This window comes from Rattus norvegicus, chromosome 3, assembly GCF_021556685.1.
Source record: "Rattus norvegicus strain SHRSP/BbbUtx chromosome 3, alternate assembly SHRSP_T2T, whole genome shotgun sequence".
Lineage (NCBI taxonomy): Eukaryota > Metazoa > Chordata > Mammalia > Rodentia > Muridae > Rattus > Rattus norvegicus.
In genome coordinates this window covers 168,159,997-168,179,829 of record NC_141536.1, presented here as the reverse complement: position 1 = coordinate 168,179,829, position 19,833 = coordinate 168,159,997, and the positions used below count along the sequence as shown (strand labels likewise).

Below are 19,833 nucleotides of genomic sequence, written 5' to 3'. Positions count from 1 at the left end.
CTATATTTGCATATAGACGCGCCGCAGCCAATGGGCGGTAGTGACGGGGTTTCATTTGCATGCAGGCGCGCCGCGGCCAATGGGCAGCTGCGCGGCGGCGCGGCGCGGCGGCGCACTCGAGCATGGCCGCGGCCGCGGCGGGAGGAGCCCCGGGTCCGGCCCCCGGCCCCGCCAGGCCCGCGCCGGCCGCCCGGAACCCGCCGGCCGTGCCGCGAAGGCGCGGGGACTCCCGGCGCCGCCAGGCCGCCCTCTTCTTTCTCAACAACATCTCCCTAGATGGACGGCCACCGAGCCTGGGTCCGGGAGGCGAGAAGCCACTGCCTCCGCCGCCACCGCCCACCGAGGCCCGCGAGGCTCCAGCGCCTCCGCCAGCTCCACCCGGAGGCCTCCCGGGGTTGCCAGCCAGGCCCGCGCCCCAGGGCCTGCTCAGCCCCACGACGGCGCCCGCCAGCCTCGGCCTGGACGGGCAGCGCCAAAGGTGAGTGGGCTGGGTAGGGGCGGCTGCACTCTTGGGTCGGAGTGGCCTAGAGGCCTAACCAGCACGCTGGCTGTATGACCTATGGCCTTGGCAGCCCGGAGCACGGGTGGTGGTGAGCCAGGTCCCTCCTCCCAGCTCACAGGGTAGTTGACCTGTGGGTTTGGGTAAGCAACAAGCTCGGCAGACCTGGACATGGTTGGGATGAGGTGGGTCTATTCACCCCACAGAGAGGTGTGGTCACCTGGGACCCACCAGCTAGCTGTCAGAGATCTGGGTGAACCGGAGTGGTCAGCCCAGGACATAGGGTCAAGATGACCAGCCCAAGATCAAGGTGTTGGGTGACTAAGAAAGGGGGTTCTTAAGCCCAAGTGCAGGAGCCAGGGTCCAAGGGTCCTTTATTCTAGTACTTGAGGGCCCATCACCACAGCCTGCAAGAGTCAAGAGTGACTTATAGTCCCGTCTGCCCTTGACTGGGGCTGAGGTGATGTGGTAGCATCAGTCCAGAATACAGGGGACAAATTTGGGATTAATGGAAGCTGGTCAGCCTCCACATGTAGGGAATAGTTTCATTAAAGCTGTCAGCTCCTGGATATGGGGTCAGTTCTTCATCTTGAGAGTACCCTGAACATGGATTTCGGAGTTGCCTCAGCCTAACTGACTCTGGACGCATCCCTCCCCTGGCCACTCCTTTAGTACTGTAAACACCAGGACTCACACACTTTTTACCTGCTGTGTGGCCAAGTCAGTGTGTATGCCAGTCTCTTACCCACGAGGTCTCATTCATCTCTTCTCAGCCTTTTACACCTGACCAGTCCTCCCTCCCCACTGTCCCACACCTGCTGGACTCAGGCCTGCAACATGGACATGTTCTTCCTCCCCTGCCTGGATCAATTCTAGGATCCCTCAGCCTAGCCAGGGCAGCTCTTATTCCTAACCACTCCCCCCACCCCCAGGCTATCCCCACTTCCCAGAAGACTCTAGCTTCGAGGCTCCGTGTTGGTCTCAGCCCCCTCTTGCGTTCTCTGCCTTCACCTGAAGAGTGACAATGGGGGCTAGGTCTGGATACTGTAGTCCTTTCCAGGCAGGCCCCACCGCTATACATCCGAGCTCCTGCCGGGTGGCTCCCAGGTGTGGTGGGAAAAGCTGCCTGACATCTGACTGAACCTGCATCACATGTCTGTGGACGGAAGGGCCTCAACTTTCTGTGGTCACCACCTTAGCCTACAGGAAGGGCCAGGTCATACTTCTCCACAGGACATAGAGGGATCCACTGGGGACAAGGGGTCATTTGTCCCAGAGTGTTAGCTGGACCCTTTGTGAAAGGCAGGCTGAAATGTTTGTGGGTGAGGCTCCCTTTGGTACCGGCCGCCCTAGCTCTTTGAGCCAGCCATCCTAGCCCTCCCTCCTAGTTCTGCCCCACTTCATTCTGATCCCTGTGCTGCTGACCACAGGACAGCTGCCTGTGGCACACATCTTCTGGGGCTCTGCTTCTGAGCTCCTGACACTGCTGCCCAGCTGTTGGGAGTTGATACCCTCTGTGGTCACGGGCCCTCAGCAGGAAGAGCCGGTGGGTAGGAGAGCCTCCGGAGGGCTGTGTCACAGTGAGTGCAGACCAGCCTTCCTCCATCCAGTAGCCCCGTGACCTTGAGCAGCTAGTAGGTCCCTTACAGCCTTAGTCTCCCGCCCTGTAGAATAGGCTGACAAGAAGCTCTTTCTCCTTGAGGACTCAGTAACAAGAGCCAGAGTCACTGCTGGTTTCCTACGCGGCTTTCAGGCTGTTTGTCGTCTTTTTACTGCATGCCTGGCATAGGCTCATCTTTAGGATCTATGGTCAGGTTCAAAGTGTGTATTCCAGTTACTTGCACATTGCTGCCTTCTGCTCAGAAAACCAGTGTGGGCACCTCCAAAGCCATGGTGACAAAGGACTCAGACCCGGTAGCTCTCGGCGGCAGCACTCCCCTCCACCCCCACCCCCACCCCCACCCCCAGCCCTGGATGCCAATCACTGAAGGTCAGGCTGTAACCTGGGGATGCTTCTGACCATGCTACAGCCTTACAAGCCTTGCACGCTGCTGGCTTATGCTGTGTTGATCCCTCTCCTTGTCTCCACATTGTTGTTGTCTCCTCCCTGCGTGTTGTCCTCTTTCATCCCTTCCTAGACTGCAGCTAAGTAAGGCCCCTAACAAGGGCTCTTGATGGATCTTTTTGGGGAACTATTTCAACAGCCCTGCTTAATACTCGCCAGAGAAATGAAGGAGAAGGGAAAGTCCCCACAGGCAAATGACTTTGCAAATTGCAGTCAACTGCACCACCCTCAGGAGCTGGGCATAGCCTAGAGGCAGGAGGCTTTGCTCTGCTTTGATCTGGAAGAGGGAGGGGCCTAGGCCAGCCCTAAGTAGCACCTAAGCCACTTAGAGAAGCTATTTAGCCACTTGGCACCCTGATATTAGTCTCTGCCCAGAATCCACTCACCAGGGGCTGAAAAGCACTGGAGTAGTCAGTTCTCTAGGACAGCCCAGTTGCTGACCCTGCCTCTGAGGCCCCACTCTTCCTCTGTGAAGCTGGGGCCACACAAATGCTGTTGTGGCTGTGTTTCCTTAGCAGGCAGGCGCTCCAGATCTCTGTGCATGCTGCCCAGGATGGGCTCCGCACTGCAGCTTCTCTGCAACCTGTCATGTGGCAGGTGGTTCCTGGGTCTGCCCAGGCCTGCACAACCAGTCCCCTCTTCCTAGGTCCCTAATGGGCACAGAATCGAAGCCACAGGGAAGTGGTCCCATCTCCCAAGTCACCAAGTAAGGAAGCCTGTCACATACCAGATGCTGTTTTTAAGTCTATAGTTAGGTTTCAGGTCAGTACTGAAGAGGTTGTAGACCTTAGTGGCATCAAAGTTGCCAAGGGGCAGTTCTGAGCTGTTTGGACAGCTGAACTGCTAACCAGGTAAGGGGTAAGCCCTCTTAGCACCCTCCCTCTCACTCCTGACCACTGGCCTCTTCATCCCACACCACATGTAGAGGGCTCCAGCAGCTGCCATGCGGTCACGCACATGGAGCTAGAGCAGATGCTGTCCTGTATTTGTCTACAGCTTGAGGCACTGAGCTCGGTCTGCAACACTTGGTCTTGCTTAAGTGTCTGGAGAGTGTCAGCTGAGGCAACAGAAAGTCTACTTTTAGCCATTTTCAAATTGAGGTACCAGGCACACACGAACAGTACAGGAATCTGAGTGTGCAGCTCCCCATGTATGTTTGTGGGTATATGTACTACAAGGCCACCGTACACTCCAGAACAGCCCCTGGGTTTCCTCATATCCTCCTCAGCCATCTCCTCACCAAGACACCCATTGTTACATGGAGTGTCCTATCAAGCATCGTATACACAGACATCCCACATGTCGACCCTTATGCTGGTCAGCACAACTGTCTCCCAGTGGGGTCAGTTCAGGGCACACTGTGAGGTATGGTCCTGTGTTGTCTGTGGGTCTGCCCCAGAAGAGCCTGGCCCTTCCTCAGAATAGCTGAACTGTACACATGGGCCTCTATTCCTCTCTTGCCAGCTATTTGATTTCAGACAACTGAATGACTTTGTACCTCAGTTTCCCTATCTGAAACTGAGTAAGGGGAGTGTCTAGTAGTACAGTTCTGATGACTGGATTTACCAACAACATGCTGTGAGGGAGGAGAAAACCACAGGGAAGAAGATGTTAAACCAACTGGGAACATTGTGCAAGCTCCTAAGGGAGCTGCCATCCCTGAAGGGACCAGAAAATAGCAGGAAGAACAAGCCGGGCACCTGAGGGAAGATCTGCCCCAGCTCTCCCACGCTGTCTCTGAGGACTCCTAGATGAACTCCCAGGGCTGTGATAAGCCACCTGGCTTTGCCTGGATAATTACCTCAGGGAGTGCCATGCCGGGCAGATGGCCCTCAGAGCCTCAGAACAGACTCTTCCCTTGGGTTCCACATTCTGTCCCACCTCAGGCCCACTGCTTTTTCCAACCCTGTGCTTCCAGCCCTTGGCTGCTCCTCTCTAGGCAGATCTGCCCCACCACCCAGCACACAGTGAGCACTCATGGTTGTCTGAACCTGCCATTCTGACTGGTCTAATCCTGTCCTAGGCCCCTGGCCTTTCCCTCTGACCATGTTTCTAGACACGGTACCTGACCCACTCTCCTCCAGAGCCTCTGGGGTGGTGTCTTGTTCTTTTTTTTTTTTTTTCTTTCTTTTTTTCGGAACTGGGGACCGAACCCAGGGCCTTGCGCTTCCTAGGCAAGTGCTCTACCACTGAGCTAAATCCCCAACCCCCCAGGTGTGTTTTTCAGTTCACACTGGTTGGTTTTCTGCAAACTCATGTGGCTTTGGTCCTATGATGGATGTAAGTGGCCGTGTAGGAAAGAAGGGAGAACCATGGACAGGGATCACTGTGGCAGCCTCGGAGCCCACCAGGACTGGACTGAACTGCACTGTTTGTGTGACCTTGGGCAGCCAGGGCTCTCTATGCCACCCCCACTCACTCATGGGTGAGTGTCACAACCTCTGAAGTGTTGGTGTGAGGCAGTGACTCTGTTCCTGTTTCGGCAATAAGCACAGGCAAGGGGTCTTTATGGCCCTACCAGGCAGGTAGGTCCTGACCGTGCCACACCTAATGTAAGCCCACGATCCTGCTGAAAGGGGATCTCGGTTAGTGGTGCAGGGACAGTATGGGTGTGGTGCAGGGACAGTATGGGTGTGGTACAGGGACAGTATGGGTGTGGTGCTGACCAGATGCAGCTTCCCAGTGTCCATGCTACTGCCAGATGTTTGGCGTAGTTCAAGGACCTGTGTACTTACATAAGCGCACAGCAATCCTGCAGGGCACCCTGGGAGTACCTTCTTACATAAATGAACTCTAGAGCCATTGTAAAGTCCCTGCAGACAGTGGGCTTGTAAATTATATTTATGGATGTTTTACTTGTATATCTGTGTGCCATGTGTTTGCTTAGTGTCCACGGGGGTCAAAATAGAGTGTTTGATCCCTTAGAACTGGAGTTACAGATGATATTGAGCCACCATGTGGGTGCTAGGAATTGAATCTAAGCTTTCTGGAAGAACAATCATGGTTCTTAACTACTGAACTGTCTCTCCAGCCCCAAACATCAGGCTTTTATTTCTCACATTCTAGAAGCCAGAAGCCCAAGAAGGTGTGTGGCAGGCTCCCTTCGAGGCTTCACCCTTGGTCTCATAGATTTGTCCTCCCTTGTCATCTCATGGTCCTCCCTATGTGTATCTGTGCCCTAATCGTAAAGACACTAGTCACACTGGATTAAGGGCCACCCCAGGTAATCTCTTTAAAGACCATGTCTCTAAGCTCAGTTATGTTCTGAGGTCCTAAGGTTAGCGTACAAACATGAGGGTGGGGCACTTACTCCCACCAGCATCCCCATGTGAAGGACCTGGTCTTATGGAGCATAATCAGATCTGCAGGGGCCAATTCTAAAGGCCCAGGGGCTCTTACTTCTAGAGGTTTCTGGTACCGAGCTGTAGCTCAGCTGTAGACCCTTCCTGTCACATCCCATGCCTGATGTGGCAATACTTTTCTTGTCCTTGAGGATTGGCATTTCTGAGCTGCAGTACCTTAGACCTTTGGCATGTCAGAGGCTCATGGCTGGATTTCCAGGTCCAGCTAGAGGATCTTGACCTAGTGGATCAAGGAACTTGGGCTTGGTTGCATCAGACACATCCACAAGTCAGTGAAGCCTTTAGTGTTGTAAAAGAGCTCCCCACCGTAAATCTGGAAGGATGGACAGGCAGATGTGATTGGAAGCTCTCAGGGAAACTATTGCACTGGGGACTGACTGAGTCTCCTGTCTGGGAATCCCTCTGCATCCACTCAGCCAGAGAGCCCCGAAGGATGCTGTCCTGGTCTTCAGTCCTTGTTGGCATTCCTGCCTGGGCCTTCTGGGCTTGGGGCTTCCCTCTCCAGGTTCCTGGAAGTCTTTGGATGTCAGGCCTACCTCATCTCTGTGCCTTTGCCTGCTAGCCTTTGCTTGCTGGCCTCCAACACCACTGGAGGCTTCTTAACTGTGACATAGCCGCTTTGTACCTTGTGCCCACTGGGTGAGATGAACTTGGTACAAAGTGAGGCACAAGGATACTGTGCGTACACGTAGCAGCAGTTGGTACAACTGAGGCATTTAGGTGCCATCACCACTGACAGCATCCCCAACAACAACACTGTCAAACTCACATCATAGTTCACCGCCATCCCCCGCAGTAGCCCCACCACCATCAACATCTCTACCACCACCAGCCACACCATCTCCCGCAATGCCTTCTCCATCATCATTGTTCTAAGTGGGTGGTTTTCCCGACACTGCTGTGGCAGTACTGGACCTCATCTGTTGTACTTTCAGAATGTTTTTGGGGCAGAGCAGGATTACCCATGGGTCCTCCCTGGTACAGGAAGAGAGGAGAGCCAGTGTCTGTGCTTTGGCAGCTCTGTGGCCTGGAGAGCCCTTGGACTGCTTTGAGCTTGTCAGAAGAACCACACTTCTTGCACGGGGCAGACTATTAGCAGTGCTGGGTGTGAGGGAGGCTGCCTCTTGTGCAGTCATCCCACAGTCACGTAGGTCAACTCTTTATTTGAAAATGCCCACACAGTTGCTGAGGTCCAGGCATGAGGAGAGTGGCTCATGTGTTCCAGCTTCTATTTGGGAAGCCTCAGACTGTGTTCCCTAGCCAGATATCTAGGACTCTGTTGGAGTGAGGACTACTGAGTGTTTGACATATATCACTAATCCTTTATGGCCCAGGCATGCTGCACCACAACACAACCTGAGTCAGGTGCATTTGACAAGTAAGTGCTAGCGGCTAGAGTCTAGCTTAGTGGTAAAGCCCCTTCCATGTGTGAGACTTGAGACCTTCAACATCAGATGCATGTACTCAAATGCACACATGTGTGTACACACACAGATGCTGTGCCAAGAAGTGACTGAATCATGACATTTTGTGATCCTTTGTCACAATGATTCATGCCAAGACAGTCATCCTGGTGACTTACAGGAAGTTATGATACGTGGGTGAATGGCTTTTGAAGGAGTTGCTTTTGTTTGTAATCCCAACAAGGAGCTGGGGGATTAGGAGTTCAAGGCCATTTGCAGCTACCTATTGAGTTTGTGGCCAGTCTGGAGTACATGAGACTCTGTTTTTAAAATAATAATAAAAAAACGAGATAAGGTCTCGTGTAGCCCAGGCTAGCCTCAAACTCACCATCCTCCATACTACTGTGCCTAGCTATTCCTTATTTTTTCTTTAATAGCATGTACAACTTGGCTAATAATAGGAGAATAAAGATGAAAAGCTACAGGCCCCCCATTCTTAAGGGCTGTGCAAGGAAGTCACAGTGTCTGGCTCAGCCTCAGCCTCAGCTTGAGGCACTTCATGTCTCTGTGTCTTCAGGGGCGCCTGGCACAAACTTATCAGTGACAGAGGCCTTGGGGCAAGCTTCAAGCTCAGAACCACAGACCTCCTTTTCCCTTCCCACACTGTGAGCTTATAGCTTTGCTGTTAATTTCACTAACTGTGTCCTGTCAGAACCAGATGGCCTGTAACTGACTAGTCATCAAACCATGGGACTAAAGACTTGAGTTTGTTGTCCTGCTGTGAAGGTGGGATCTCATTCCTCAGCCTGAAGAAGCTGCTCTCGCACACAGTGCTAGGAAACTGCCTCCCATGTCCTGGTCCCCTGGATTCAGGCACGGGCATCCAGGAGCCAACATGACCGACCTATAGGCATCAGTGCTCCCAAGGCAGAGCTATTACCTTCCTTTAGGGACAGTCACCAACAGGTCTTCCTGATGGGTATCATGGAACTAGAGCCCAAAGTTCAGAAGGAAATTCTTAGTTGCACATTTGCAAAAGAATGTTCTAGACCCAGGAGCAGCTCCTAGGAGGGGTATCTGTGTGTATGTCTCTGTGTGTGAGTGTATCTGTGTACATACATGTGTGTATAGCTGTATTTGTGTGTGTGCATGTGTATGTGCATGCATGTGTGTATATATGTATTTGTATATGTGCATCCGTGTGTGCATGTGTGTTGGAACTGCCATGCACTAGATGCTTTTCTTTAGGAAAGACTGGCAACCTTGTAACAAGGAAGAGGACTTCCCCATGCCACAGCCTTGGTTCACAGGGTCTTGAAGCCTTCAGTTTCATGGCAGCTCCACCCCCAACCCCGCACATTCCCACACTAGTTCAGTCCTGCTCAGGGACCTGCTGCAAAGGCTTCCTGGAGTCTGTGTGTTGTCTCTTCTGAGGCCATGATGTCTTCCTACAGGAGACGAGTCACATCTCAGCGCTGTTCCCTTGAGTTTCTGGAAGACGCAGTGGGATGTGCCTCGGTGCAGAGGTATACACCCTACCTGCCCCTGGTCCAAGGCCCTGAGCTCCAACTGCCTCTGACCCCAGGAGCCACAAGAAGGTCCAAGGAGGGCAAGAACGACCTGCTTTTTACCTTACAGAACCAAGCATGCATCTGGATCACCAAGACACAAAGGCCTGAAGAAAACCCATTTCATCAAGAACATGAGGCAGTATGATACAAAGAATAGCAGGTAAGATCCTATAGGACCTGGCCTGGGACTGCCCTCTGTATTCCCTACACTGTGGGACCAGGCCATATCTCTGGAGGCCGAAAATATGAGATCCAGCCCTTGTTGGCAGCAGCACGTTCATTTTATGGGACTCCTGCTCCATTGCTCATGGCCTGTCCCCAGACCCTCTATATTAGTTGAACACTGGCTAGCATAGCCAGGCCAGCAAGCCACCACTGTATAATCCCAGGGAAGGGCCACCAGCTAGACTGAATCTTCGGAAATAGAGATCAGGGAAGGCACCCTGATCCCCACCCCTGACATGTGCCCAGGATGTAAGGTGCAGCCATATTTGGGGAGCATATACAGGATAAGGCATGGTTATTGACATTGGGGACACGCAGAAGGAGATGTGGTATATCAGGGGACATTGGAGAGGCTTAACTCAAACTGGTCTGTGGCTCCCCAGAACAGAGCTAGGCTAGAATCTGGGCAACTGTGTATGCCCTGCACTGGTGCAGAAGCAGTGCTTTGGCTATGTCCCTTGGTAACACATTACCAGTCACTCTGATCCCAGAGTCCCCCTTCCCCACTATAGTTCACCCTAGTAAGTCCCCAGGGAATGTTTCTGCAGGGCCTGGCCAGAAGTAGCTTCCTGCAAATCCTAAATTCTAAGACAGTAGGGTGGCCTATGGTTACAGCTTTGAGCATCCCGGAGCCCCAGCCATAAGCCCTTGGGTAGCTGAGTTCTGGGTTAGATATGTTTGCTCTCTAGTAGCAGTAGGCCTTGCGTTTGTCTGGACCCTGCAGCCTGTTGCTGATGAACTTTGGCCCCTTCCTTTGCCCTCTCTTTGTGCAAATGAGGCTGCCTTTTCCTGGGGAACCTGTGCTCCTAAGAAATATGAACTCTATGGCCCTGCACCTGGGGACAGGAAGCTTCCTAAGCAACTGTAGTGAATCTGGCCCAAGTGCTAAGATGCCAGGCCTGGCTTCCTGAATCCAAGTCCACTCGGTGGCTCTGGCAGTTTCCCATCACTCAAATGTAGACAGGACTGAGTTCCTGCCCCGCTCTGACCTGGGCCTCCCACAGGATTGTACTCATCTGTGCCAAGCGGTCCCTGTGTGCAGCCTTCTCAGTCCTGCCCTATGGAGAGGGCCTGCGGATCAGGTAAGAGAAGCCCATGTTGTGGACACAGATCAGCCCTGGTCCAGCTGAGCCCAGCCCACAAGGCAGCCAATCTCTTTGTAGGCTGGGTTCTTAGACTCATGGGGTCAGCATTTCATCTCCCACCATAGTCCAGGAACTTGCATTCCAGGCTCTTACTCCCCAGAGCCACAGATTCTGTTCAAACTATATGTGTGTGGGTATGTGTGTGCAGATGTATAGATAGATAGTTTGGCTATATACAGGTATGCATAGGTAGGCTATATATAGTCAAACTATATATAGGTTGACAGATATTCCTGAACCTCTCTCAAATATGCTACTAAAACCTTGTGGCCAGCCCAGGCAATTGTGTCCTGAGTGTAATTCAGGGAAGAAGGAAACAGCTGTTGGGGCGGGGCATTATTGTGTGTGACCCCAGAGAACAATAGTCGGCACAGAGAGACCTCCTGTGCAGAGTGGGGGATAGCCAGTTCCCAGGACCCCAGGCCAGCTGCTGAGCTGTGTGACCGCAGCTGAAGGGATTGAGGCACCTGGGAAGCAAATTTAAGCCAGAGTTCAGGTAAGTGTTCAGGGATGTTCCAGAGTGGTGACTCCCAGGTGCTATGACAGATGACATCTGCCCTGTCATCCACAGGGCAGGAGTGAGAGACAGGCTGCCTAGGTTAAACCTTGTCATGCACTTCCAAGGTCATCACCATCCTTCCCCTGTGCTGAGCACTCTGTGGGTGGATGAGCAGACTGAGCTGCCTGTGGATTCCCTGTGGGTGCTGCACATCCACCCACTGATGACAGGCAGAGGGATACAGCCCCCCTCCCCCCCTTTCCTCCTGTCCATTGCAGTGACCTGAGGGTGGACAGTCAGAAGCAAAGGCACCCATCTGGCGGCGGTGGCGGCGTTTCTGTCTCTTCTGAGATGGTCTTTGAATTGGAAGGCGTTGAGCTGGGAGCAGATGGAAAGGCAAGAGCCCTGTGGCCAGCCAGTGGCCGGCAGAGTTAGGCAGATGGGAGCTGCACATCAAGCTACTTCTGTCACTAGCTGGTTCATGCCACCCTAAGAAAGGGCTTAAGAGTACTCCATACATGGCCACTGGCAGCTGTGGGTGACCTGTTTGCCCCTGGGTTTTCCACGTATAGCCTTGCTTCTGGACCAGTAGGCCAATAGGCCTAGTCCAAGACAGACTAGGCTGGCTGCAGACCAGACTAGGAATGGAAGCTAGTGTTCTGACCTGCAAGTACCCACGCCCACTGGGTAGCAGCATGGCTTCAGGAGGGCAGAGGGAAGGGAACTTGGTGTACTTTCTGGCCTGGGGAGCAGGACTGAGCTCTGATGTGATTGTTTTCCAGGTCGTGTCTTATGCGAAGTTCCTGTACCCCACTAATGCCTTGGTCACACACAAGAATGACAGCCATGGCTTGCTGCCCCAGCCTCGGCCCAGCATTCCCCGGGCTCCACCAGGTTCAAGACACAAACCTGTGCCTACCAAGTCAACACCAGCTGGCACAGAACTAGGTAGCACAGGTGCCTTCACCATGGCGCAAGGGAGGCAGTAGCACTGGGTGAGGCACAGTGGTGGGACAGACAGCAGTATAAGCCACTCATGCCTCTGCAATAATGCTTCTCAGAGGAAAGGAGTCCAGATAATGTGGCCCTAGGCTCTGCCTGAGTCAGGCAGAAGAGAGGATCAGTGTGGGAAGGGGGCTCTGTCCAGCCATCACTTTTTATACCCAAGCCCTGGCCTTTGATCTGGAGCCCCTTTCAGACCTGAGAGCCTTGCTGTCATGCCTCTTAATTGGCTGCAGTGGGAGAGGGTGAGGTGGGTTCTGATCAGGATCTAGGGTATCAGTAGCTACCTCTGCGTACAGGAAGCGACGGGGGAGATGCAGTAGAATACAACCCCAACCTCCTGGATGACCCACAGTGGCCGTGTGGGAAGCACAAGCGTGTACTCATCTTTGCCTCATACATGGTGAGTTCCACAACCCAGTAGTCCAGGGTTCAAGGACTTGAATGAGCACCAGAAACTCAGAACAGCCATCCCAGGGTGCCTTGTCCCCACCTAGCACCAAGAGGTAGTGGGAAGGCGCATAGACAAGGGCAGTGTGCCAAAGCAAGACAACCAAACAAGCTAGACATTTCCTGGGGTCAGCTCTGAGTGTCTGACAGGCTGGGCCTATCCACTGAGAACAGACAAACTCAGCCATTTTATCCTCAGCAATGCAGGCACCTCTCTGAAGCCCCACATGCTACAGAGCATCTACTCAAGCATCTTGCTCTCCACCTACCTCTACTTCTGTTACAGACCACTGTTATAGAGTATGTGAAGCCTGCAGACCTCAAAAAGGACATGAACGAGACCTTCAGGGAGAAGTTCCCTCATATCAAACTGACATTGAGCAAAATTAGGAGGTAAGGTCCAGCTAGGCAGCCCTTAATCCCTCCCCAACCACCTAACCTGGCTCTGGGCTTTCAGCCCATGGCATAGCCATAGAAGGTGGCTGCTGCCTCATCACAGTCTTGTGGCGTAGATTTACCCCAGGGACATGGCTCCCATCCCACCCACAGTTTAAAACGGGAGATGCGGAACCTTTCTGAAGAGTGCAGCTTGGAGCCTGTGACTGTGTCCATGGCCTATGTGTACTTTGAGAAGCTTGCACTGCAGGGCAAGCTCAACAAACAGAACCGCAAACTGTGTGCTGGCGCCTGTGTTCTGTTGGCTGCCAAGATCAGCAGTGACCTCCGCAAGAGTGAAGTGAAGCAGCTTATTGACGTGAGTGTGAGGTGTGCACAGCATGAGCAATCCGGTGGGCGCTGGGCGCTGAGCCTTAGATGGGGACCACAGATGGAGCTAACCCACTGACCCTTTGCTTCCTTCACTGCAGAAGCTGGAGGAAAGGTTCCGGTTCAACAGGAAGGATCTCATTGGATTTGAGTTCACGGTGCTTGTGGCTTTGGAACTGGCCCTGTACCTCCCGGAGAACCAAGTATTACCTCACTACAGACGCCTCACCCAGCAGTTCTAGCCCAGAACAGTGCACCCCACAGGGAGCCTGCTTTGGCAGGAAGGCGAGTAGCTTGGCTAGAGCACTGACTAGTAGTGTCCCTGTCCTTCCTCTAGTAACTGCACTTGCCCCTCAGTCCAGGGCAGCTCTTAGCTTCCCTTGGAAAGAGGCACTGCTCTTATTTTGGAGTGTACCCCATCTTCACCTTGAGGCCCTGTTGAGGGTTTTCCTGAAGCAAATGAACATCGTGGGGCTTGGTTTGCTTTTCATGTGCCTGAGACCAGCCTGGTTTATGTTGTCAATCCTGAGGTCCAGCTTTCATTTTGCCTAGCCATGAAACCATTCCTGTAGAGACCTAGGTGTCCAGACCTTCTGAACATACTGGAATTGCCAGGCTTCTGTCTCCTGGTGCCTCCACCCAGGCAGAGCTCCCCCATCAGCACTTTTTTTTGGTCAAGATGCAGGAAAGGGCAGTCTGCTCACACTGGACCTTGTTAAAGCATCTGCCACTGTGAAACCCCTGTGCCACCACATACAGTGTTTGGCCAACACCACCACCCACCCCAACCCCTGCCTCCTGCCAGCACTTATCCCTGCGGTACTGGACCATTTAAGACAACCGCTGACTGCGGGCTCTTGACTTTCCTGAGCAATATCATGATGGAGAAAAGGTATTAACTTGAGATTTGGTTTCTATAACAGAAAAGACGGCCCATTAAGGCCTGCTGCTGACTCTGCACCACACTTGATCCTCAAGCAGGAAGGTACTGACCCTGCCACCTAACAGCACATCAGTGACTCCTCACAAATAGATGCCATCCAGGCCAACTTGCCTGTGTATTGACTGTGCCACTGTCTTCCTACTGGCACCAGACAAGAGCCATCCTCCACCTTCCCAGGCCTGTTATTCCCTACAACTGGTCACCAGCCTGGCAGATGCCAGTCCCACTGCTCTCAAGTGCTTGGTTCCACAGCCACTCATCCCAGAAATGCTTACCCTCTCAAGCCTGACACCACTCAACTACCTAATGGATGTTAGTAGCTTAAACAGAGACCTTGAAGGATAGTAGAAGGATAGTAAACTCTAGCCTTCTACCCTGCCCATGCTTATGCTGGTGTAAGCACGCTATCCTTAGAGCACCTGGGTGCCATCTGCAGACAGTGATGTCTTACTTAAAATGAACTTTAGATACAGCTGACTGGTCGGCTATCCCTGGGGGTGATACCCTGGTAGCTTATTCTAGTTATGTTAAAGCTGGCAACAGTGATAATTTAAGCTTCTATATTTATGATCTTACCAAGCTGGTGTGCTGTTAGTCCTTCCCTCCTTGCCCTCAGTAATGCTAAGAGCTGCTGACATGTGGTATGATAAGCACTGTTACAACAAAACCAACCTTTAAACCAAATGACAGGCTAAACACAGTGTCTGTCCTAGACTAAGTCCAGAAATCCGAGGTGTGCCCACGGTGTCCAGCTGGACTGTGACCCAATGCCACAGACCTGGTGCTGTACCTTCAGCACTCAACAGGCACAGCTGTGTGTGTGACCTCAGAATGCTGCTTATGTATGTCCAGCCGGTTCTGAATGGAAGGTGTTAAATGTTTTTGTTAAAAGTAAAACTTGTTTTTGCAACATACTTCCTTGCTTGTCTCCTTTCCTAGTCACGATAAAAACATAGTAAAAGCAGACTTTGCTGTCACAGGTACTTATTATCACTTTTATTTATAACAAATTATTCCCGATTTCTTCTGGCTCAAAAGTTCCTAACAAAGGGAAAAAAGCAGTATTAAAAGTTGTATCTCCTGGCCACTATCTCCCAAGCCACTCAACCCGATTGTGACATTTTCCCCCACTTACTTTGAGACAATTCCATCAGCCTTAGCCAATCGGAGAATAGAATCATCTGACTCGCCCTTCAAAATTAAAAATAAATACCTGAGTATCCCCAGAGCTGGCTCCCTGCTTAGCAGGGCAGAGCACGCACAATTAGACCCAAATCTGTGCTCTAGAGAGGGGCACCACCACCATCATAGTGCAAATATTTACATCAACAGTACTAAAAGGCAGAGGTCCATGTGGTAAAACAACTCACCATCCTGCGAATGGCCCCGCAGATGCCGTAGGTTTTAAACTGACCATTAAATCGGCCTGTACTCCTGTCAACCTGAAAAGACAAAAAGGTTGGGAGAGTCGACCCCACCCCACGCTGTCGGTCTACCCTCGATCTTAGAAAACACCAACGCGAGAACCAGGCACTCAGAGGCTTAATTGCCTCGTTATTCCTTCCCCCTCATCATCGGGTTCCTAGCTCACCTCGGCCACATTCATCTGGATGGACGCGTGGTCCTTGGCAGCAATGATGCGGTTGCTCGCGGAGCTGAGTAAAGAAAAGTACAGTGCGTGTAATAGGTCGCAAAAGAACAGTAGATGAAAGGAAGTAGGAAAAATGGGCACAGGAAAGATGATGCCGCAGCTCACCATTTCCGCGGCACGTACAGGTCCACAAACTCGCCGGCGTCGTTCTGCATACCGAGGCCGTCCCTGCAGAGTCACCACGCGGATCATAAGGCTAGTCAGGCCGCACTCCGAGCCCTAGCCAGACCCATGTACCGAGCGCTCCCGGCCATGCGACCACGACCTCCCCAACCGCGCCCGGCCCGGTCCAGCTCGCGCCCACAGCCCGCCGCGCGGCCTACCTGCTCACGGGTCTACGGAGAACACAGAAAGGAAGTGGCTCGTTCTTCCACAGCACTAATGGGCAGGAGGGGCGGTTCGTCAGGAAATGCTTCCGGGTCGTGCTGACTGTATCCACCATCCCGGAGGCCTATTTGCGAGCCTTTACTTCCGCTTCCGGTGCAAAGAAGCCCGGGCAGCTCTGCACAAAGCACATAGATTCCTGGCTCCGCCTCCAGTCAGGTCACGCCTCTTTCCTCAGGCCCCGCCTCCACCGCGGAGTCTCGCCCCTCCGCCCTCGTCCAGTTGGGTTGCACTTGTCCTGTCCGCCGGCCGCCCTCGGGATGGTGTCAGAGGAAGCCAGGCAGTTGTGCTGGAACGCGGACATCACAGACCTGGGCGCTTCCGGGAAGCCGCCGCCAGAGCCTCGGAGAGGAACAGCCGAGCGTGGACTGCGGGGGGAGGCCGGGACGGAAGCACAATCCTTGGAAGGGGAAACTGATGTCGCGTCAAATGAGCTGGACCGCTGGCCTTCCGCTGCACCTTCATTTTCTTCAAGAACCCCCTACCCATCCTGAGAACTGAACTGCGTCCTTGCTGTCCTGCCCCTCCTCACCCCAGGCTCCGCTCCTCTCCCCAAACCTTCCCCTTCTCGTCCGGTTCCAGCCACCACGCGGTCCACACGCCTAGGGAAGTGAGTCTGGCCTGAGAGTGCACGCCTTTAATCTCAGCATTCGGGCTGCCGAGGCAGGTGATATCTGAGGCCATTCTAGTCTACATAGTTCCTGCCCCCCAAAAAAGAAAGCTCCCAGGCCGTAGTCACCAGAGTGTGCAGTAAGCCCCTTGTTGATGAGGCTACTGTAGAACTGTATGCCCGATGTCATCTATCTGTATACACCCAGTTACATAGTCTTGGGGAGAATCTCCCTACACCCTGAGTTGGTGATCACCTTCCAGGACTGTCACGGAGTTGGCCCTCCACAAACCTGGAAAGCAAGTAGTCATGTGTGCATTAAGATTCCCCGCGCAGCAGAGGTTCTTTTTCAGATTAGGCACAAACCACACCCAAACACCTGTTCTCACAGAGAGATGCTTTTTTAAATGGGGGAAAGAAAAGTTAAAAGTGGCTGCTTTCTGACTCGGACAGAAAAACCAACAAATGACCTTGCAGGTGTAATTTTTAATAAGTGAAAAGGGGGAGTTCTGTGTTAGAATGGGCTAGGACACGGTGGTGTATATTGATTGGATAGTTAAGTGAACCAAAGCGAGCTTTTGATAGCCCGACCTTGGTAGTCAGCCTCAAGAGGAGGAAGTGGCCAAATAAGGGATAGTCCGTGGTGGCTAGCTTTAGGAATGGAGTCTGTCGGGTTTTAGCAAGGCAGAGGCAAGGGGGAGGGGAGGCTGCCAGAGCAATGTTTGCCATGTTCAAGCTGTCCAGACTCCTTTCCTGCATTGCGTCTGGAGTTTGCGCTAGATCCTTATTGTGTGTCAGAAGTGAGAACACCAGAGCCACTGACTCTAGGAAAATGACCTTTCGTATAGGCCACAAGGCACGTAGACAGGGTTGGTCTGTTTATGTCTTAGTTTTGAGATCTGCAGCTGGTCTGGCTACATCCGTGTATGTTGAGTTGAACCCTCACGGCCTGCTTAGTGGTCAGAGATGAAGCAGCAGGTGTGCCAGGAAGGAGACCATGACCAAAGGGAAACCCAGAAACCTGAAGTAGACTCCACTCAGCAAATTCGGCAGTCGTAGAAAGAGCGGGGACTGGATTCAAGTAGAAACGCAGAGTACGCATAGTGCTGGACAGAAAGTTCAGAAAGGTAAAAAGCCCACAACAACGAAAATTCACATCATCTGGCGTCCTCTCAACGACTGCCAGATTAGACAGCAAAGGAATGCAGTCACTAGTGAGAGAAAGACATCGATCCAGAACTCAACTCAGATGCTAGAATTAGCAGACACCATCTGCTCCAGACCTTTGGAAGAGGAAGGACACTGCATGCCTGCATCTCCGCACTAGGGAGGTGTGGACAGGAGGATCAAGAGTTTGATCTTAGGCTACAAAGTAGGACCTTGTCTCAAAAAAATCTGAATGAGTAAGAAAGCTCAGAAAAAGATTTATTGACTTTATATGTATGTGAGTACACTGTAACTGTCTCAGACACACCAAAGGAGGCATCAGATTCCATTACAGATGGCTTTGAGCCACCATGTGGTTGCTGGGAATTGAACTCAGGACCTTTGGAAGAGCAGTCAGCAGTAAGTGATCTTAACCACTGAGCCATCTCTCCAACCTCACCTGTGAGCTTTAAACGGTAGAGAACCATGAGTAAAGCATGACAGTTCATGCCTCTAATCACAGCACTTCAGTTTTTTGAGACTGAGAAAAGGATTGCTGCAAGTTCAAGGACAGCCTGGGCTATAGAGTGAAACTCAAAAAAAAAAAATCAAATTAGAAAGTATGAGAGAGGGCTGGAGAGATGGCTCAACTGTTAAGAGCACTGACCGCTCTTCCAGAGGTCCTGAGTTCAATTCCCAGCACCCCCATGGTGGCTCACAACCATCTGTAATGGAATCCGATGCCCTCTTCTGGTGTGTCTGAAGACAGTGTACTTATATAAAACAAATCTTTAAAAAAAGAAAAGAAAGGGAAAAAAAGTCTGAGGGAAGTCAGAGCCTGTTAAAAGGAGCACAATGCGGGGCTGGGAATTTAGCTCAGTGGTAGAGCGCTTGCCTAGGAAGCGCAAGGCCCTGGGTTCGGTCCCCAGCTCCGAAAAAAAGAACCAAAAAAAAAAAAAAAAAAGGAGCACAATGCATATGTAATTTGAATCCCAGAGGAGAGGAGGCACTATATGGATAAACTATATGGATAAACAGTATCTAAAGAATTTTCAAATTTGATAAAAAAAAAAAAATAACAAACTTGCAAGTGGCCAGGCATTGTCGGTGTATGCCTTTGATCCCAGCTCTCTGGAGGCGGAATAGTTCAAGGCCAACCTGGTCTACACAAGGAGTTCTAGGACACCAGAATATCTGGTGAGACCCTGTTTCCAAAAAGCAAACAGAAATGAGTATCTCACAATTGATTACATAACTTCACCCAAACTGTGATGACTGCTCTCCGTTGTCAGCTTGACTACATCAGAAAAGGAGGGCACACCTGTGACCTGGATATGATATGGGGGGGTGGGCTTCGCGTGTGTGAGTATGTGAGTGTGGTGTGTATGTGTGTGTTGTAACCCACTGAGGCCAGAAGGAGCTGACTCCCCTGGAGCTGGAGTTGCAAGCAGGTCCTCTGGGAAGCTCTCTTAACCTGGGATAGCTCTCCACCCACCCACAGCCCCTACTTTGCTTTTCATTTTGAGACAGCATCTCACTTAAGTTTCCCAGACTAGCTTTGAACTCAATTCTGTAGCCCAGGCTAGTGTCAAACTTGACAGTCTACTCCCTCAGCCTTCCAAGTAGTTGGGGTTATAAGTCCATGCCCCAAGGCTAGCAAAACAGACTGGGTTTTGTTTGTTTTGGGTTTTTTTTATTTTTTGTTTTTTTGTTGTTTTTTTTTTTTTTTTAAAAGGAGGCCAGGAATGGTGACACATATCTTTAATCCCAGCCCTCAGCGATCAGGTGCAAGTGGATCTTTGTGAGTTCAAGGCCTGTCTAGTTTACATAGTGAGTTCCAGGCCAAACAGGCCTACATAGTGAGATCCTGTCTCATAAGTATTAATTAATTGGTGAGGGAGGGTGGAAGGTGACACCAGGAAGATCAGCAAAATGCTTTTTGCACAAGCGTGAGGGCCTGTGTCAATCCCTAGAAGCCAGGTATGACAATGCACACACATCTGTAATGCCAAGGACCCAGAGGCAGAGACAGAATTCCTGCAGTTTGCTGGCCAGCCAATCTAGTAATCTAGTGATCAGCACAATCTGGGTCCAGCAGGAGGCTTTGTCTCAA

At 51.9% G+C, this 19,833-nt stretch overlaps 2 protein-coding genes and 1 long non-coding RNA gene across 17 annotated transcripts; 2 read left to right on the top strand and 1 right to left on the bottom strand.

Annotated features, from left to right (window-relative positions):
- Window positions 1-112: 112 nt before the first annotated feature.
- Cables2 (Cdk5 and Abl enzyme substrate 2) lies at window positions 113-14,843 on the top strand. 15 transcript variants are annotated; one of them, XM_087652448.1, is made up of 11 exons: window positions 113-478; window positions 8,784-8,855; window positions 8,968-9,060; window positions 10,130-10,207; window positions 11,048-11,165; window positions 11,552-11,717; window positions 12,071-12,174; window positions 12,508-12,614; window positions 12,771-12,975; window positions 13,088-13,271; window positions 13,910-14,843. In XM_087652448.1, the coding sequence occupies exons 1-10, from the start codon at window positions 123-125 to the stop codon at window positions 13,226-13,228; spliced, it is 1,440 nt and encodes a 479-aa protein (XP_087508574.1). In that variant the 5' UTR covers window positions 113-122; the 3' UTR covers window positions 13,229-13,271; window positions 13,910-14,843. The 15 variants fall into 15 exon arrangements, with proteins under 15 accessions (XP_087508574.1, NP_001417405.1, XP_087508573.1 ...); NM_001430476.1 differs by having other exon boundaries at window positions 12,771-12,986; XM_087652447.1 differs by having other exon boundaries at window positions 11,552-11,726.
- Window positions 14,844-14,910: 67 nt separating this feature from the next.
- Rps21 (ribosomal protein S21) lies at window positions 14,911-15,933 on the bottom strand. The gene is made up of 6 exons (NM_031111.1): window positions 15,904-15,933; window positions 15,686-15,748; window positions 15,521-15,584; window positions 15,300-15,371; window positions 15,065-15,120; window positions 14,911-14,970 (listed from the first exon to the last, which is right to left on the bottom strand). Exons 2-6 carry the CDS (start codon window positions 15,733-15,735, stop codon window positions 14,961-14,963), a joined length of 252 nt encoding a protein of 83 aa, NP_112373.1. The 5' UTR covers window positions 15,736-15,748; window positions 15,904-15,933; the 3' UTR covers window positions 14,911-14,960.
- A 220-nt stretch (window positions 15,934-16,153) lies between these two features.
- LOC147995868 (uncharacterized) lies at window positions 16,154-18,803 on the top strand. Its single transcript, XR_015684885.1, has 2 exons — window positions 16,154-18,022; window positions 18,409-18,803. It is a non-coding gene; the product is annotated as an uncharacterized LOC147995868 (long non-coding RNA).
- Window positions 18,804-19,833: the final 1,030 nt, after the last annotated feature.

What these genes read in the sequence shown, in the direction of transcription:
- Cables2 (XM_087652441.1), top strand. Translation starts at nt 123, where the DNA reads ATGGCCGCGGCCGCGGCGGGAGGAGCCCCGGGTCCGGCCCCCGGCCCC. An exon ending in AGCTGGGAGCAGATGGAAAG is followed by an intron (nt 11,166 to 11,551) that starts GCAAGAGCCCTG and finishes ATTGTTTTCCAG; the next exon opens with GTCGTGTCTTATGCGAAGTT. An exon ending in TCATCTTTGCCTCATACATG is followed by an intron (nt 12,175 to 12,507) that starts GTGAGTTCCACA and finishes CTTCTGTTACAG; the next exon opens with ACCACTGTTATAGAGTATGT.
- Rps21 (NM_031111.1), bottom strand. Translation starts at nt 15,735, where the DNA reads ATGCAGAACGACGCCGGCGAGTTTGTGGACCTGTACGTGCCGCGGAAA. An exon ending in CTGTACGTGCCGCGGAAATG is followed by an intron (nt 15,585 to 15,685) that starts GTGAGCTGCGGC and finishes TTCTTTACTCAG; the next exon opens with CTCCGCGAGCAACCGCATCA. An exon ending in GCGGGGCCATTCGCAGGATG is followed by an intron (nt 15,121 to 15,299) that starts GTGAGTTGTTTT and finishes TTAATTTTGAAG; the next exon opens with GGCGAGTCAGATGATTCTAT.